At 46.1% G+C, this 20,000-nt stretch overlaps 1 protein-coding gene across 7 annotated transcripts in view; it reads right to left on the minus strand.

Annotated features, from left to right (window-relative positions):
- Window positions 1-20,000, minus strand: part of LOC126983032 (homeobox protein homothorax-like) — a 289,790-nt gene that overhangs the window by 174,533 nt on the left and 95,257 nt on the right. For 6 of the 7 annotated variants that reach the window (XR_007735485.1, XM_050835464.1, XM_050835463.1 and 3 more), the window contains exons 4-5: window positions 8,161-8,211; window positions 748-798 (exon numbers count right to left, since the gene is read on the minus strand). Coding sequence is in view for 6 of the 7 variants with exons in the window: in XM_050835464.1 (XP_050691421.1) it covers window positions 748-798; window positions 8,161-8,211 (102 nt within the window). In the remaining variant the exon portion in view is untranslated. Of the gene's footprint in view, window positions 1-747; window positions 799-7,678; window positions 7,730-8,160; window positions 8,212-20,000 lie in introns of all 7 variants that reach the window. The other variant, XM_050835459.1, reaches the window with a different exon arrangement.

Genomic DNA, 20,000 nt, shown 5'->3' on the forward strand with positions numbered 1-20,000 from the left:
TCGAGGACAAAAAGCGAAGATTATTTAATTTATGCGTCGAGTTAAGCAAAATATTTTAAGAGAATCATAACACTGGACGAGAGAGAGAGAGAGAGAGAGAGAGAGAGAGAGAGAGAGAGAGAGAGAGAGAGAGAGAGAGAGAGAGAGAGAGAGAGAGAGAGAGAGAGAGAGAGAGAGAGAGAGAGCGAGAGAGAGGAGAGAGAAAACTGGCCTTTCCTCTTAGGTGTGTCTGGCACGAGGAACAGAGTGGAGGTGAGGAGAGATAAGGAGGAGCCGTGGAAGAAGAAGGAAGAGGAGGAGGAGGAGGAGGAGGAGGAGGAAGAGGAGGAGGAGACTAAGATAAGAGGGATGACATAACAATAATAAAAGCAAATCCTATCTCGTGGCGGCGTATAGAGAAAATCCGTCAAATGAGAGAGAGAGAGAGAGAGAGAGAATTATTAATACCAGACAACATGAAAGCTTAATATTATTCTTTGACAATTCACTCAGAGGATTAACAAGATCGTGTGTGTGTGTGTGTGTGTGTGTGTGTGTGTGTGTGTGTGTGTGTGTGTGTGTGTGTGTGTGTGTGTGTGTCCTTCAAGCAACACAAACATTCTTAATCCTCGAGCTACACAAATGAGTTAAGTATATTCTTCTGTAACACACATACAATATATTTTTAGCTGCAACACACACACACACACACACACACACACACACAGTAATATAACAAAACACTAAGAAAACGCGTTCAGTACTTACTTTTTCTAACTCTAAGAGGTGAAACCGGAGGACCTGAATTGCTTGAACCATCTGCGGGGGGAAGGTGCAGGGAAAAAGGCATTAGTTGGGGCACAGACAGACACAGACAGGCTGCCGAGGCTCGCTATGCAACACGACGCCTCGATATTCCAATTTTAATATTATTTTTCTAACTTATTTTACTGCAGTTTTGCCAAATATTGTAATACTGAAAGATTATTTAAATATCTCAAGAAGTTCCCTTTGAAAAATCATTGTTGCAACTTTTAAAATGTTGAATAAGTTCTGTCTCAAAACTTGAATTTCCGAAGAGTGAGATTTAATGTTAGAAACTTGAGCATATTGATGTTATTTTTTTTCTCCTCTCTCTCCGCGCTGCAAGCCAAGCCAAGGATGCAAGAAATTTAATATTGGAGCGCCGAGAACCGACACGAGGATTCCAACACACCCTCGCTGACGCCTGACAGGGCCGCCGCAGCCGCTAAGTGGACGGGGGTTCGAAGCCGTGACCCGCCGGACGGAGACACACCCAGCCGGCCCGCCCGCCACACCCCCTTGACGGACGACACCCGCCACACAGCACTTTGCAGGCAGCGCGGGATACATCAGGCCCAAATTAGTACTCTGAAGACTTAATCACCCCAAGACGCATGGCTTCCTAAACCTACCTTATGTCGAGATCGCCCCGTCATATTTAGGTGCCCCGCCCCGCCCCGTGAGGCCCCGTCCGCCCCACACCTAGCGCCCCGCCGCCTGATTTACACTACACCTGGCCGTCCCTCAGCCCCAACGCACTCACCGTGGACAGAATCATCCCCTCCGGCCATAATTATATATTCCGCGCACACCAACATCCTTCATGAATCAGCCCGGCTCGCAGGCTCCCAGAACACAGCCAGCCAGCCAGCCAGCCAGCCAGCCAGCCAGCCAGCCAGTCAGCCAGCCAGTCAGCCACTTTTGGACGAAACTCAGCCTTCCGTACCAGCCAGCACTCGAGGCTGTTCTGATCTTGTTAGCACGGCCTCCCCCGACAGCACCTCCCTCCCCCCCCTCTTCCCCTCCCTCCCTGAACAGCACCCCACCTGACAGCACAGGAATATCTGAATACCCATCTCCCTGCCCCGCCGCCGCCCGCCCTGTGCACGAGAGCGAGAGCGAGAGAGCGAGAGAGAGAGAGAGAGAGAGAGAGAGAGAGAGAGAGAGAGAGAATATCTGGAGTCCAAACCGAGATAAACAAAGACAGATTCAGGGACGGGAGACAAAGACAGATAAGCCGAGAGAGAGAGAGAGAGAGAGAGAGAGAGAGAGAGAGAGAGAGAGAGAGAGAGAGAGAGACGGGCCGGGCAGAGTCCTGAGGCGGTGGTCCATGATGCTTTGGCAGGTATTTGCATATTAACAGGCAGCGTGCATCCGTCCAGCGCCGCCTCGCCACAACGCCCCAATCAAACAAAATGGCGCACTATAACACGGGACCTACGCTCGCCTCCATCTCCTGCCGCAGTCCACGCCGCAGCAGACACCTCCCTTAACCCCCCTGACGCCTATCTCCCTCCTGGTTCCCCTCCTACAGCCCCGTCAGTGGTCCCAATCGTTCCTCTCTCGTCCCGCTCCCATTCTGATACCCTCTCCCTTCTGCCTCACTCTCTACACCTCCGTCAGTAGTCCTCGTCCTTCCTCTCCCTCTCTCCCTCCTCTTTCCCTCTCTAAAGCACCGTCAGTGGTCCCAATCCTCCCTCTCTCGTCCCACTCCCATCCTGATACCCTCTCCCTCCTGCCTCTCTCTCTACACCTCCGTCAGTAGTCCTCGTCGTTCCTCTCCCTCTCTCCCTCCTCTTTCCCTCTCTACAGCACCGTCTGAGGTCCCTTTCTCTTCCTGCTTCACCTACAGCGCTTTCAGAGGAGTCCCCCATCGCTGCAGACACGTCCCCTATCCTTATCCTTCTGCTAACGGTTCTCTATATCCTATCCGTCCTTCGTCAGTGCCTTTAAGGGCGTGGAAATGGGATGTGTAGGATCTGCGTTCGGGGCGGGCTGAGGGAAGGGAGATTAGAGTGTGGTGGTGGTGGTGGTGGTGGTGGACAAAGGGTGTGTGTGTGGTGGAGAAGGTGGTGGTGGTGGTGGTGGTGGTGGTGGTGAGGTGAGGTAAACATCGCTCCACTTCCAGCATCACCACTACCACCAGCATCACCACCACCAGCATCACCACCACCACCACCACCACCTTCACCTCCACAAACTGATCAACACACCATTCACCTTTCCACACCCACCACCTCCATCTATTTTCAAGGGAAGGGAGAGGGGAGGGGAGGGGAGGGGAGGGGAGGGGGTTAGGGTCGGCTCACACCACTCTCAACCCCCTTAAACGTAGGCTAAGGCACCAGCAGTAAGGGGGTGGGGGGGTAGTGGGGGATAGGGTAGGGAAGGAAGGGGAAGGGGAGGGGGAGGAGGGGCAGGGGAGGGGGACGCACATCTTGAAGGACAGACGGACAGGTGTTGCAGGTGACTAATTAAGGAGCCTGAACACTCTTGTCTTACCAACCTTACCTGTCCTAACCTTCTCCCTTACCTGGCTCTCTCTACCTGTCCACCTGTCTACCTTTCCGGCCTACCTGTCTGTGTTAACCTGGAAACCTTGCCTCGCTTTACCTGTTTGAACACCTGCTTATGCTCAGACTACCCTTACCTGGCCTTACCTACCTCTAAATTAACTGAAAACAGGCGAACCAATACTACTATGCCTGGTCTACCTGTCAATGGTAACCTGGAAACCCTACTTCAACTTACCTGTTTGAACACCTGCTTATGCTCAGACCTTTACCTGGCTTTACCTGTCTCTAAATTAACTGAAAACACCCGACTTTATATTATTTTCTTCACCTTTACCTGTCTATGTTCACCTGGAAAACCTACTTCAATTTACCTGTCTGAACACCTGCTTATGTTTAGACTACCTTTACCTGGCTTTACCTGTTTCTTAATTAACTTAAAACTGGCGACTATATTCCACCCCGTTTCCTTCACCTGCTCCGACATTCACCTGTTAAGTCTACCTCACCTGGATCATTCTACCTGGTTTAATATTCACCTCAACCCACCTACCAGCCTCTCATACCAAGCCTACCTGTCGAAGTTTACCTGACAATCACATCTGACTGTCTCCTTTCCTTCACACCTGCCTCCTTCAGCCTTACTTTCTACCTGTCCCAAAGTGCACCCTAATCAATCTACCTGTGTATATCTACCTGGAATTCCTGTCTACCCGTCATAAGCACCTCTGTGAATTACCTCCTATGCCTCACCTTCTATCTACTTGTCCATCGAGCTCCTTCACACACACCTGCAATCAGTCAGTCTACCTGTGTATCTCTACCTGGAATTCCTGTCTACCTGTGCTAAACACCTCCGTGAATTGCCTTCTTCGCCCCACCGTCTACCTGTCCACCGTGCTCCCTCACACACACCTGCAATCAATCTTACCTACCTGCCATTCCTCATCCTCCCCTTCCTCGCCCATCACCTCACCTGGCCCCCCCCACACCTGTAGCTCGCCTAATCACCCGCCTTAATTCGCCTAACTGCACCAACTTAATCTAATAACGCTGCAAAAAAGAGAAAAAATAATAACTTTGCCTCCCCGTTTGAAGAGTCATGTCGCTGGACCGGCGGGGAAGCGTGACCAGAAGTCGTTTTAGGGGAGAGGGGAGAGAGGGGAGTGGAGGGGGCGAAGGGGGGAGGGGAAAGGGAAGGGAGCGGTGTGTCCCTTATGATCCCCCTCCCCTTCCGACCCCTCTCTCTTTCCTGCCCCCTTTCCGTCCCCGCCCCCCAATCTTGCCCCCCTTTCACCCCCTTCCCTCCCAGTCGTTCTGCAGCTTTGAGTCTAAATTACGGCATTAAACCATTAAATAAATCCCCTTTCTAATGTAGCCCCTGATCGTCGCCTTATGATAAACTGGGCTGGCGAGCGTCCTCAGCGGCGTGTAAGGCGGACTAAGAGTTGACTGGTTGGCTGACTGACTGGCTGCTTTACTGACTGGCTGGGTGGCTGGCTTACTGATTGACTGGTTTACTGACTAGGTGGCTACTGACATACTCCTTTACTGACTGGCTTACTGACTGACTGGTTGGGTATAGTTGGTTTAGTGGCTGTCTGCCTAAGCTGGGTACATATTAACTGACTGCCTGACTTAACGACTAATTGACTGACTAACTTGATTCTGTGATAGCTACACACTCACACACACACACACACACACGACAAGCCCTGCAAAAAGTAATACCACGCCATAAACTGATGCATTAAGGGCCATCATCGCTAATCTAAGGCTTGTATTTTCGCCATCGCCTCCACTGACCTGTTTTTCCTCCTCTCTCCTCACCTTCCTCCTCTTCCTCTACCTTCTCTTCGGTCTTCCATGCTTCTTTCTCCTTTCCTCATCTTTCTTCCTTTTTCCGTCTACCTTCTCTTCCTCCTTATTGCTTTCCTCTCACCTTCCTTCCTTCCCTTCTATCTTTTCTTTCTCCTTCTTTGTTTTTCTCTCACCTTTCCTCACCTTCCTCCTTTCCTTCTATCTTCTCTTCCTCTCTCTACCATACATAACCTTTCTTTCCTTTTTCCATTACCTTCTTTTCCTACTCCTTTCTCTCTCCTTTCCTACCCCTTCAAAAACCCTCTCTCTTCCCCTCTTTCCCTCCCTTCTTTGCTCTTTCAACCCCTTGCATTCCTATCCCTCCCTAACCTGCCTCCCCTTCCAACCTCTTCCTCACCCTTCTTCCCCTCTCCCTCTCTTCTATTGTCCATCAAACACCTTCATCAACCCTATCTACCCCCTCTTCCTTCCCCCTTGCATTCCTGTCCCTCCTTAGCCCCCTCCCCTCCTCCCCACCTGTTCCCCGCCGCTTCATAAACTCACCTGCACATTAACTAATTACAGGTATCGCCGCACTGTCGCCATGCAGTAACTCACGAGCCTCGCCTTGCCGCGCCGTCCAGTGGGTCATTCCGTCAACGGGGCGATAATGGCTAAGCGGGCGTAACGTGACGGGGCCAAGTCAGGCTCGCGGCTTAATTACGTCGCTATAGTTATGCGGCGCTAGCACGTGAGGCCTCCGTGCGCGGCTTTGTTTTATCCCTTTGGCCAGGTAGCGCGCGACCACACCTGTGCGTACCTGGCCAAGACTTTTTTTTTCTTTGTCTCCATCTACCTAACCTATCGCTTTTTTTTCCATCTATCTAACCTATTTTTTTTTTTTCATTGTTTACCTACTTTTTTTCATTTTTTCCACTCTTTTTTTTCTGTCTACCTAACCTATCATTTTTTGTTCTCTACCTAACCTATCATTTTTTCTTTCCTTATCTACCTAACTCATCGCTTTTTTTCCTCTATCTACCTAACCTATCACTATCTGCCAAATTATATACTTGACCAACTAATTAACTAACTAACTAACAAACTTCCAAGCTAACTAACTAACAACCTAATTAAATAACTAATAAACTCACTAACTCAAGAAACGAATTAACAACTAACTCATTACTAACAAACTACCTATCTACCTAGCTAACTAATTTACAGCCTAATTAACTATTTAACAAATTCACTAACTCAAGAAACTAATTAACAACTATCTCATCATTGTCTCCAGGTGTGTTGAGATACCTGGTTACTTTCTTCTCTTCAAAGGACTCAAAAGTTTTCAATAATCCAATCTTGCCTTAAAATACGTTACGTGGTATTATTCGGCACTTATAAAGACGAACTTCGGGTGTGTTGGAATATCGTATCGTTCTCCGTATCTCTGAGTGGTGAGTGTTATTCAACGTTGCCAGATTGTCGTACTCAGAGCATCATTTTTACAGGTTCCTGACCCATAACTATAGCCAAGAAACACCAATAATTAACCATTTTAACGATAAATCTATAAAAAAAACAGTTAAAAGGGTGGAGATGACAGTTTGAGGGTTGGTAGTCGGCAAAAATAAGGCAGAGTACGACAATCTGGCAACGTTGGTGTTATTGCATCCTTGGGCTCGTACTGCAACACGGAAATAACAATAATAAAACCTTACCTGTTCTCCTCTGCTTAATCCTACAAACTTATGTTATTAGTCTACTGAGAACTACAAAGTCACACTAAATTCAGAAAAATAATGCAACAGAGAAGAAGTGGATGATGGAGTCTGAGGGAGAGAGTACATGAATAGAGTAACAACAACAACAATAACAACAGCAACGGCTAAGTAAACAAATAAATTGAAATATGTGTGAAAAGTAAACTAAATACAAACTCAGTGGAAACTAACAATACATTTTTCTGCCATTAATTAACAGAGAAAGTGAACGAAATACTGTTGTTTTCTTAATCTTTTTTTCTTATTTCATAGCCGTGTCTTTAAACTTCATCCACCTTTTTAATATTCATGACCAAACTTGTATGTTGACTGAGAGCCTTCATTACTGTTACGATTATTACTTTAAGAGGTCAAACTACACTTTCAAAACATCACACACTCAGACAGGTCACTTCCTAAGGGCATGACCTGTACACTGTATTAGGAAAGTAGATTCAGTCTCCTCGCTTGCATCCCCTTGACAAGAACTGAACATGTATTTACCTCTCCATCTCACAAACACACACAGCATATTCACTTCCTACGGGCATGACCTTGACTGTGGAGAGATGGACGCAATTACATTTTTATTTCCTTGACCGGAACAACAAATGACGTTTCAATATTTAGTGTTACTCATGAACGCGTCTTCTCTCATGAATCATCTCTCTCTCAGCCTCTCAGCAGCATCCCAGACTCAGAAGAAGACACAAGGAACCTCCAGTAAGTAGCACCTCCTCCTCCTCCTCCTCCTCTTCTTCCTCTTCCTCCCACACCAGCCAGGACACCAAACAAAAGACAAGCGCTGCTGTTACTTACTAAACTATCAAGCTCTGGGTTTGCCTGGTAATAGGGCTTCTCCTGTCTAATCTGCGAAAGCAAAATGCAGAGGCTAAGTAGGCAAAAATGAGGTAATCAGCGCTTGGGGGCCGCCCGGGGTGTACAGGGAACGTAAAAAAAATGACAAAAATAGAAAAAAAACTTAGATTAAAAACATATTTGTACAGGGCGACCCCATCTGTCCCCGCCACCTCCAGGGCTCTCGGGAGACGGGGCTGGGGAGGAGGTGGAGGAGGAGGAGGAAGAGGAGCAAGAGGGTGATGAGGAGTTATGGAAAGAGGGAAAAAGAGCAAGATAAAAAAAACGATGACGGAGAAATGGAAACAAACACACTGAAGATGAAGGCGATACTGACGGCAAGAACGATGACGAGAATGCGTGAGAGGAGGAAGAAGAAGGATTGAGGGTTAGTGGAAAACGCGGGGTGACGGAAGCGCTTGATGATGACGCTGACGACTTACCATGCTGTCAACTTCTGGATGTGAGTAGTAGTAGGGCTTCTCATGACGAAGCTGCACAGGGAGGGAGAGACACAGTAAAATCCACGTGCTTTTGGGGGTTAATAGACAACAATAGGGAGGGAGCGAGCGATACGGGGGTTCCTCAGGGTTATCTTCGAACCCCCTCCAATTGCATTTTAGTCTGGGATTTCGCCGCATAGAGGGAAGCGGTATGAGGGGATGAGGGAGGTGGGATGGGTGAGAGGGATGCAGGGATGAATGGAGGGATGGGAAGGAGGGTTTTGATAGTACGAGACACAGAAGAAGAGAGGAAGGGAAGCCTGGTTTTAATATATGGTTAATGACAGAAAGTAAGGTAGAAAGAACGAAGGAAAGTCATGTATTATAGGGATGAGAGAGACGGTTTTAGTAGTAGGAGATAAGGAAGAAGGAGGAAAGGGATGCATGGTTTAAATATTATGGTTTAAGAGAGAAATGAAGGTAGAAGGATCGAAGGAAAGTCATGTATATATATGAAAAAGAGAGTTTTTTAGTAGTAGTATAAAGAGAGAAGAAGAAAGAAAGAGAAGCCTTTTTTTATTTTTTTAAGAGAAGAAGGAACGAGGAAATGTTATGTATTATAGGGCGAGAACTTGTCTTTGTGGTTGATGTTTGTTAAGGTAAAAGATTAGTTTAAAAAGCGCATACAACAAAACCAGCCCATGAAAAAAAAAAATATCAGGCAAATAAAAGAAAGAAAAAGAGTTCATAAAAGGGGAATTAACACAAGCCAAAAAGAGATGAAAGAGAATGTAATATTAAAACACAAAAAAAGAGGTAGATAAAAATACCACCACCACCACCACCACCACCAGCAATGACCGCACCACAAAAATAAATAGAAAACAAAGAGGCAAAAAATAAAGTAGTAAAAAAAACAAAAATAAAATAAAAGGCAGCGAATAAAAACAAATGCAGAACCTTTATAAATAAGCTCTTCAGAGGAGGGAAAAAAAAGTGAAAAAAAATAAACATATATATCAACCAAGTGAGAGAGAGAGAGAGAGAGAGAGAATAACCAGGTGTGTGAATTGGAAGAGTGAGGAGCAAAGAAACACGTGATGGTGGTGGTGGTGGTGGTGGTGGTGGTGGAGGTGAATCTGGGTTTTTATCTCCTCTCCACACCCTCGAAAGCTTATAAATGATGGCGATTAGTGGGAGATTAAGAGACGGATCGCCGAAGACTTACAGAATCGTGTCCACAGAGATAACAGCGATGATTTTCCTGTTTTTTTTTTCATCTCTCTCTCTCTCTCTCTCTCTCTCTCTCTCTCTCTCTCTCTCTCTCTCTCTCTCTCTCTCTCTCTCTCTCATGGCGGTCGTGTGAGGGGCTGTCAGTGGCATATATGATATTTCGCTTCACAGGAGAATATGATTAACCTCCAAACCTCCTCTTCCTTCTCTTCCTCTTCCTCCTCTACCTCTTCCTCCTCCTCCTAGGGCTTTGTTTCTGTAGCCGTTCTTGTTCCTGCATTCTCTCTCTATCTCTCTCTCGTTCTCTATTTTTCGTTCACCATTCTCTTCCTTCTCATCCTATTCCTTTTTCTCGTTCTATGCTTTCCCTCAATCTTCCTCTCTTTCTTTATCTTTTGTTCTTCCTTCTCTTCCCCTTTTTCGTTCTTGCTCTCTCTCTCTCCATCTCTCTCTTTCTTTTTTTGTTCTCCATTCTCTTCCTTCTCATCCTCTTCCTCTTTCTCACACTCTTGTTAAGTCACCGTCGAACACACACACACACACACACACACACACACACACACACACACACACACACACACACACACACACGCAATCCGGCCAATTAGTGGACGCCAAACACACCTGAATATGTAAAAACACGTGTAGCGACCAGGTTACTACAAAGCCAACACACACACACACACACACACACACACACACACACACACACCTGCGCCGCCAATCTATCATTACGTCCGATGGCGCCGCGCACTAAATATACATAATAACCATAATTAACCGGGCAGATCACCACAATCACAGTGTTGGCGCGGATTGCGATTGACACCTGGATCACAATTAATACCAATCACCTGGAGGACGAGATGCGGAAGCGGTGTTCAGAGGGGAATCGGAAACTCTTCTAAAAGGGATCGGAAACTGTGTGTGTCTGTGTGTGTGAGTGTGTGTGTGTGTGTGTGTGTGTGTGTGTGTGTGTGTGTGTGTGTGTGTGTGTGTGTGTGTGTGTGTGTGTGTGAAGAGGATCCAAACGGCCAAGAGAAAAAGTGGAAGTGGCGTTTCTGTGTCTGATGAAGGAGATAAAAGTGATGAATTAATGAAGGATGAAACCGAATACACGCAATGAGAGAGAGAGAGAGAGAGAGAGAGAGAGAGAGAGAGAGAGAGAGAGAGAGAGAGAGAGAGAGAGAGAGAGAGAGAGAGAGAGAGAGAGAGAGAGAGAGAGAGAGTGTATCCGTTTTTGTATCCGAGTCGTTACAGGTAATAAACAGACCAGGTAAAATCCCAGACAGGTGAGTTGGTGATGGTAGGTGAAGGGGGTGACGAGCGATGATGTATATGGTGACAGGAAATAAAGGGAGGACAGAAACAAAGGGTGATGGAGAGTAAGGGGTTTTGGGGGGCATGGGGGGTAGGGGGGACATAGACTTAAGTGCTACATTACCTGAAATAAATACATTGTCAATACATATAATACACACAAAAGATAGTAAATACTGAGTCAAATTGATCATATAGAGAAAACAGATCTTGCATGTAATAGTGAATCAAGGTGAATCTTAATTGCACCTCAGAAATCAAGGTAAAGAGAGATCATAAAGAGTAGATTGGTGCTTAATCTTTAATATATATCAGAATTATGAATAAAAAGGTGTGATTATATTTTCAACTCAGCAATTAAGAGATAAGGGACGACTGATTATGCTACTTTATGGTCCCCAGCAGAAAGAAATAGTGACAACAAGTAAATATATAATGACACAAAGGAGGGCTGAAATAACAACACTCTGAGGCTTACAAACAGGGAACGGGCGATAAAAAATGTTGAGGGATCTTTGAACCTAACACCTGCTGGCAAGTGGATGACATTATACCTGTAATAAATGACAACACTGCACACACACACACACACACACACACACACACACACACACACACACACACACACGCTCACCCTCACTCTCATTTTCACTCTTACTCTTCCTCTTACTCACACACACACACACACACACTCTCACTCTCACTCTCACTCACACACACACACACACACACACACACACGAGGCGAGGCGTGGCCCGGCCCTGCCCATCGCGCACACACACCGCCGGTCTATATATCAGCCTCGCAGCTCGGTGTTTATCTGTCATCTTGCGGCATTAAAGGCTCTCGGCCCTGCCAGCCTCACGCGGCGCCCGGCCCGGGAACATAACTGTCACAATAAAGATCACGAATAATGGGGCTTTTTTTTTTCTTCCTCTTTTCTCTTTCGGACTTTTTTCTTCCTTATTTTCTTTTGTTTTGTTTTCTTGTTTTCTTTTTTTTGTTGTTGTTGTTACGTGAGTGTTTTGTTTAGGAAATGAGTTGGAAAATTTTACTCTTCTGCACGGTATATTTTTTTCTCTCACTCTTTTTCTTATTTTCCTCTTGTTTTTCTTATGTTTTTACTTATTTTCTTTTGTTGTTGTTGTTGTTACGTGAGTGTTTTGTTTAGGAAATGAGTTGGAAAATTTTACTCTTCTGCACTGTGTATTTTTTTCCTCTCACTCTTTTTCTTATTTTCCTCTTGTTTTTCTTATGTTTTTACTTATTTTCTTTTTTTGTTGTTGTTGTTACGTGAGTGTTTTGTTTAGGAAATGAGTTGGAAAATTTTATTCTTCTGCACTATATTTTTTTCCTTTCACTCTTTTTCTTATTTTCCTCTTGTTTTTCTTATGTTTTTACTTATTTTCTTTTTTTGTTGTTGTTACGTGAGTGTTTTGTTTAGGAAATGAGTTGGAAAATTTTACTCTACTGCACTGTGTATTTTTTTCCTCTCACCCTTTTTCTTATTTTTCTTTCGTTTTTCTTGTTTTTTTTCTAATGTTTTCCTGTTTTTCCGTGATTATTTTTAGCAAGGAAACGAGGTGAAAAATTTCCTGATCTGTACAGTGTTTTTTTTCCTTCTATTTTTATCACTTTTTTATTCCCTTTCTCCCTATATAACGTTTTTTTTTCCTTCACTTTTGTTTGTTTTCTTTTTCTGCACTGTAATCATCTTTCTATTTTCATCACTTTTTGTTTTCTTTCTTCCTATATACCAATTTTTCTTCCTTTTCCATCACTCATTGCTTTTGTTTTCTTTCTTCCTTTTCCTTCACTCATTGCTTTTGTTTTCCTCCACGTCACAGTTTGTTACAGAAAAAAAAAATCCTTTGGTCACTCATATGTATGGTAAACAATGTGCTTCTTAAATCTGAATCACATATTTTCTCTATTTTTTTAGCAATTTCCATTTCAATAATTATTTTCTTTCCATAATTCACTACACCTAAAATTCAAGTGTTCGTTTCAAAGCTTTCTTAAGGGTAAAAATTATATATAATCACAGTTTTCCTACTTTTAAAAATCCCTCAACTTTCCTTCTCCTCATCTTGTTACTGATACGACTCCTCTTTCTTCCTCTTCTCCTCCTCCTTGTTTTTACCGGTGTTACTGTTCTTCCTTCCTATTGCTACTGCGGGTAATTAAAACATCAATGAAGTCACATCGGCGTACACTCTTTTCTTACACACCAAACACAAACATAATAATTTAACCCAAAACAACACCTGTGCCCCGCCCTGCCAATTAGCGCTGGCGGGACCCAATTAATCGAGAGGGATGTGGTATCACCTAGTGCCTCTCCCCCTCCCTCTCTCCCCCTCTCAGTCTGGCCGGGTCGCTCGTTGGTGTGAGATTCCGCAGTGCCCACATTTAAGAGAGTATAAATTATGCTTGGTGAATATTCCGTCCGGTTTTATGGTCCTTGTGGCGTTCCAACACTTCGTTAGTCACCCGGCGATACACCTGAGACACCTGGATTAATTTATGGGTCCGATAAAAGGGAAGGTGTTATCTGCATTATCTACCTGTCGTCTGGGAAGAGGGGAGCCTGGCCTGCCCTATCTCTCTCTCTCTCTCTCTCTCTCTCTCTCTCTCTCTCTCTAATTATTTCAGTTCTTATCGCAAAATGAAATGAGTTCTCTACTTTTTTGTTTATATTTCTCTTCGTTACATCACTAAGAAGAATGGGGACTCTCTCTCTCTCTCTCTCTCTCTCTCTCTCTCTCTCTCTCTCTCTCTCCGCATTATGCTCCCCGGCCACCACGAATTCCAAACTTGAGGTGCCCGAAGCGTCGATATGATCAATCGCTTAATTAACGACAACTACACCTGTTTGCTGGTGACAAGGTCGGCTCCACATCCCCCGGCTAACAACCTCTCTCTCTCTCTCTCTCTCTCTCTCTCTCTCTCTCTCTCTCTCTCTCTCTCTCTCTCTCTCTCTCTCTCTCTCTCTCTCTCTCTCCTTCCTTCCTTCCTTACTTCTTAACTTCCTCCTCCTCCTCCGTTGTACATTCCTCCTTCCTCTTCTCCCTCTTCCTCTTTCGTCATGTCCCTGCGCTTCCCCTTTACGCTCTCTTCTTTCCTCCTCCTCCTCCTCCTCCTCCTCCTCCTCTTTCACCTGCCCCTCTTCCTCCTTACCTGTCTATCTGTGTCTACCTGTGCCCTCTCCCCCTCCCTCTCCTATCCACCTGAGATCTGCCCGATAAAGTTACCTGCTTGTCGAAGAAATGGAAGTAGCGAGGCTCGGAATTCACCTCCTCCTCCTCCTCCTCCTCCTCCTCCTCCTCCTCCTTTTCCTCCTCCTCTTCTCTTCCTCTCCCTCCACGCACAGCCTCCTGCGGCGTTCGTGTGCGTGCCGCAGTACACACATGTATCACAAAGAAGCTACTGTGTACGTGTGTGTGTATGTGTGAGTATGTGTGTACGCGCTGAGTAAGGTGAACGATAATTGTGAGTGACGTTACGGAGAGAAAACAGACACGAGCGCCCTACGTTATGCTTGGGACGGTGACAACACGTGGCCAGGTGAGAAGGTGATTAGCAGGTAGATACGACGCTGACCAGGTGAGACGAGACAGGTGAAGCGGAGATGTAGGAACAGAGGAGTGAGGTAGGGAGGAAGGAAAAAGGGAATGAAGGAGGGATGGAAGAAAGGAAGGAAGGAAGGAAGGAAGAAGTAGACGACAAAGTAATATGACATACAGAGACGAGAAAGGTAAAACAGAGACGGGACAGAGAAATGGAAGAAGAAAGGAAGGAAGAAAGAAGGGAAGGAAGGAAGATGGTGGCTCATGTGTGACTCAGATGGGTAATAAGTTTAATTAATAGGGCAAGGCTGAGGAATTTTGAGAGGAGAAAGAGAGGGAGAGAGAGAGAGTGAGAGAGAATATCCAAAATTAGACCAAAAACGGAGAAAAACTCTCTCTCTCTCTCTCTCTCTCTCTCTCTCTCTCTCTCTCTCTCTCTCTCTCTCTCTCTCTCTCTCTCTCTCTCTACGCATACTACGACAAAAATATTTATACCACAACATCAAAGCCACGCTCCCCTTCCATTCCCTCCACTTCCCTTCCCTTCCCTCCCCTCCCTCCCCTTCCCTCCTCTTCCCTTCACTTCCCAACCCTTCCCTTCCCTCCCTCCCCTTCCCTTCCCTTCCCTCCTTTTCCTCCCTTCCTCTTCCCTTCACTTCCCTCCCCTTCCCTTCCCTCCCTCCCCTTCCATTCCCTCCCCTTCCCTTCCCTTCCCAGCAGTCCATCGCGGGTCTCCAGGTGATAAACAAAGCTCGAGGAGGAAGTCTGAGGTAAAGGGAGGCGACACTCTTCCTTAACTTAATGAATTGCTGGCGAAGGTGCTGAAGGTGGTGGTGGTGGTGGTGGTGATGAAGGTGGTGGTGGTGATGAAGGTGGTGGTGGTGGTGGTGGTGATGAGTACTTCAAAACAAAAGCAAAACCAAAACAATAACAACAAGAAATGAAGAAAAAGATGAAGAAGAAAAAGAGGAACAAGAAGAACAGGAAGAACAAGAACAAGAAGTACCAAAATCCAGAGAGAGAGAGAGAGAGAGAGAGAGAGAGAGAGAGAGAGAGAGAGAGAGAGAGAGAGAGAGAGAGAGATTACTTAAGAATGCTTATTTATGTATATTAATCGATTACTGGTGTGAAAGTGCATTGTTCTCTCTCTCTCTCTCTCTCTCTCTCTCTCTCTCTCTCTCTCTCTCTCTCTCAAAATAAACAAAAACAACCAAACAGCCGCCGCCATCACCTCCAGACACACTCTTCGCTTGACAAGACTAAAAAAAAGAAAAAGAAAAAAAGGAAAAGAAAACGAAGCCAAACCCTCAAAATTGACCTAAAAAACAAAAACAATAACAACCGAAAAGTAAATAAATAAATAAACCGACAAAAAAAGAGAATAAATAAACGGGTTGAAAGAAATGAAAAGAAACTTGAAATAATAATAATAATAATAATAATGAGAAGAAGAAGAAGAAGAAGAAGAAGAAGAAGAAGAAAAAGAAGAAAAAGAAGGGGAATATAAAAAAGAAGAACAACAACAAAAACAAGTAGAATAATAAGAACAAAAAACAAGAAGAAAAAGGAAGAAAAGAAGAAAACAGAAGAAGAAAAATGAGAATAATGAAACACACGAATAAGAACGAAGAACAAGAGATAAAAATAGATAGAGACAAAGGAAGAAGAAGCATTCACCAGACAGACAGACAGACAGACAGACAGACAGACAGGTAAAGAAGCTCGGATACGGATGGCCCGGAGCAGTCCCTTCCTCACGGCGAGTCACCTCACCTGTCCAATGCAATGGTCCTCACAGTTGGAGAGAGAGAGAGAGAGAGAGAGAGAGAGAGAGAGAGAGAGACGCCCACAATCAATACACCACAACGCTCCCTCATACGACTTCCATATAGCAAACACGCCCACACACACACACACACACACACACACACGTACATGTACACCACACACTAAGTACTCACTTGTAAAAAATACATGTAGTACACGAATTTACACACACGCACACACACACACACACACACACATAAATCACCAGCACACCCACACATACATACACTCGTCATCCATAGCAACAACAATAACACACACACACACACACACACACACACACACACACACACACACACACACACACACACACACACACACACACACACTCACACAATCAGACGGGGCCATAAATATCCCAGCGCAATAAAGTCATCCCATATATTACGTGGCAATGCATTATTAATTCTGATTTTTCCCCTTTACAAAACATATTGAACTTTAGAATCAATGGCAACAAAAGGGAGAAACACAACGAGCTCTGCATAATTTGTTCTCGCCCGTCCGCCCCGCTGCCGTCCATCACGTGTTTGGAAATGATGCAAAACAAGCCATTCTCACTCCCGTCATACATGCACTTACGCACAAACATCAATCATGGGCGCACACACACACACACACACACACACACACACACACACACACACACACACGGGTACTAAGGGTTTCCAGTCTTTACTACATTTCGTGCGTAGCTACATAACGTTTTGTAATATATATTTTGTTGTTGTTGTTGTCTCTCTTTAAAACACACACACACACACATACACACACACACATACACGTGAACTAACACACATATCCAACCGTAACACACACACACGCACGCACACACACACACACACAGAAACAGGCACTAACATTCATACCCATAAAGAAATCAGCATCACCACCACCACCACCGCCACCACCACCGCCGCCACTACGCCCCGGCACCTTTAAAACGAGAGCCATTACAGACGGGCACCACGACTTCAAACGCCCCTCACTCCACTACTACGGCGTGACAATTTCCTAATCAATACAACGCCAATTCATTCCTCCACGTAAAACACACCCTCCCTCCCACACCCACACACTAACACACACACACACACACCGGTAGAGAGACAATCCTTTCCCTTTCCCTTCCGCTTTCAATCATCGCCATCACGGACTCAGAGAAGCGCCCTACCCCCGCCACCTTGCAGAGCCCCCCTTACCGCCGCCGCCGCCGCCTCACTCACACACATACACACACACGCTGCCGCCGCCGCCGAAGGGAGGATGAAATGGCGTGATTCCTTCGGTGAAAATGGCGACGGGAGTGAGTGTGTTTGTGTGTGTGTGTGAGGGTGAGACATGAGGAGAGTCGGTGTTTGTGTCTCGGGGTTCTTGGTCGCATGCGTCCGTTTGTGCTTTGGTCAAGGTTGGTTTGGTGTTAAATAGCCGGGGAGCGCAAGGCAAGGTCAGCTCCGGGATTTAAAAGCGAAAGGGAATGTGTGTTTTAATGTGTTTCCATGGTCGTTCACCCTCGTTCCTGTCTCCTGTTGGCTCCTCGGGGTTGTGTTTGGGTCACGTTTGGTTGGGTTTGGTTTTGAAGGGTTAACGCAAGGTCAGCCCTAAAACGTAAGCGGAGTGGGTGTTTTTGTGTGTTTTAATGACGCTTCAATCTCTCGTTCCTGTCTCCTGTTGGGTCCTCAGGGTTGTGTTTGGGTTATGTTTGGTTGGGTTGGGTTTTGAAGGGTTCACGCAAGGTCAGCTCTGGGACTTAAGCGGAGGGAGTGTTTTTGTGTGTTTTAATGGCGCTGTCTCCTCTCGTTCCTGTCTCCTGTTGTGTTTGGATTGTGTTTGGATTTGGTTTTGAATGGTCAACGCAAAGTCAGCTCTGGGATGTAAGCAGTGTGTGTGTGTGTGTGTGTGTCTGTGTGTCTGTGTGTGTGTGTGTGTGTGTGTGTGTGTGTGTGTGTGTGTGTGTGTGTTTTAATGGTGTTTTCCCTCGTTCCTGGTCCACATTGGCACTGCTCCTTTAAGTAAACAGTACGTCGAGGGAGGCACAGTTTCCCACATCACTCGGGGAATTTTAAAGACCGGTAGCGTGCAAATAAATGTTCTCTCTCTCTCTCTCTCTCTCTCTCTCTCTCTCTCTCTCTCTCTGGGGCCAAGTATTAGTGAGCGTGTGTATTTATTTACGTTCTCTCTCTTCTACTTAACTGTGGGTGACTTTCTTTTTCTCCCCTCTATCCTTACCGCCTCTACTCATGTCTTTACCCTTCCCTCTCCTTCCCTTCCCTTCTTTTCCTATCCTTCCCTTCCCTTCCCATCCCTTCCCTTCCCATCCCTTCCCTTCCAGTCCCTTCTTTTCCTATCCTCCCCTTCCCTTCCCATCCCTTCTTTTCCTATCCTTCCCTTTCTTGCCCTTCCCTGGCCCCGCTCGCCGCTTCCTCCCCTCCGTCAGGAATGCCTCGCCAGGATTTAGCTATTCCTTCTTGATAACCTAAACGCAGTGCCTTTACATCACCGGAAAACGTGCAGATACAACGCGAGAGAGAGAGAGAGAGAGAGAGAGCGAGAGCGAGAGCGAGAGAGAGAGAGAGAGAGAGAGAGAGAGAGAGAGAGAGAGAAATACACTCCTCTTTAGCATGAGTTTAAACCATATTAAACCTTACCTGTACCACCTCCACACACACACACACACACACACACACACACACAGGTTGCATAAAGAGGAAGAAGTAGAAGCAGAGGAGGAAGAGGAGGAGGAGGAGGAGGAGGAGGATTAAAGAGACAGGGTAGAAACAAGTAGAGATAAAAAGAAGAAAGGGGAAAGGAAGGGGCATAAAAAAACAGCGAGACCGAGAGCGAGAAAGAGGGAGGAAGAGAGAGGGAGAGGGGAACAGGACCCCCGAATCTGCCTTGCACGACGCCCGGCGAGGCATTTCACTATCACATTAACAGAGGGTCGCCGCCACAGCCCCTCAAATTACTGTTATTAGTGCAAGTTACCGTGACATTTCCCACTAAAATACATTGCTCCTTGTTATCTCTGCTTGAAGGAGGGGAGGAGGGAAAAGAAGAAGAAGGGGAAAGAGGAAGGGCAGGGGAGGAGGGGAGGAAGTGGGTCTGTTGTTCCTGTGTTTTTTCATCATGAGGGGAAAGGGAGGAAGGGATTGGCGGAGGAAGGAAGATAAGGAGATAGAGAGGGAGAGAAGGAGGGAGGAAAGGCTATTCTCATTTAATGCTATTGGTACACGTGAAAAGGAGGAGGAGGAGGAGGAGGAGGAGGAGGAGGAGGAGGAGGAGGAGGAGAAGAGGAGGAGGAGTGTTTACATGGTGTTGACTGCGATGTTGCGTGCGTTAGTGGAAGGGTTAAGTTGTGTGTTGTGTGTCGTGACGTGTGTGTGTGTGTGTGTGTGTGTGTGTGTGTGTGTGTGTGTGTGTGTGTGTGTGTGTGTGTGTGTGTGTGTGTGTGTTCGAACCGATTTCAAGTCATATTTCCGTGCGTAATACACACACACACACACACACACATACACATACACACACGGAAGGGAAGAGAAGAAAGAGAGGTAGAAGACAAGTAAATCTACATAACATAAACAGCTCCTGGTCCCTCCCTTGCTCCCTTCCTTTCCTCTCCCTTCCTCCTCCCTTCCCCCATTGAACAAACTTCTTCTAATCAACACGGAGGCAGCAGAACAAGGTCACCCAACCCAACCTCGGCTATCAAGGAGCAGCGGGGGGCGTGTTAGGGAGGCAGGGGGCGGCGGGGGGCGGCAGGGGGGGCAAATGGAGGAATTGAGGCAGGGGGTCGACGTAATAGTCAGGGAGCATGGAAGTGAGGATAAAGGGAGGCAGGGAGAGTGTGCGGAGCGTGGCAGGGGATCAGGGAGGGTGAGGGGAGGGAGAACA

Source organism: Eriocheir sinensis, chromosome 52 (assembly GCF_024679095.1).
Source record: "Eriocheir sinensis breed Jianghai 21 chromosome 52, ASM2467909v1, whole genome shotgun sequence".
In the NCBI taxonomy this organism is placed as follows: domain Eukaryota; kingdom Metazoa; phylum Arthropoda; class Malacostraca; order Decapoda; family Varunidae; genus Eriocheir; species Eriocheir sinensis.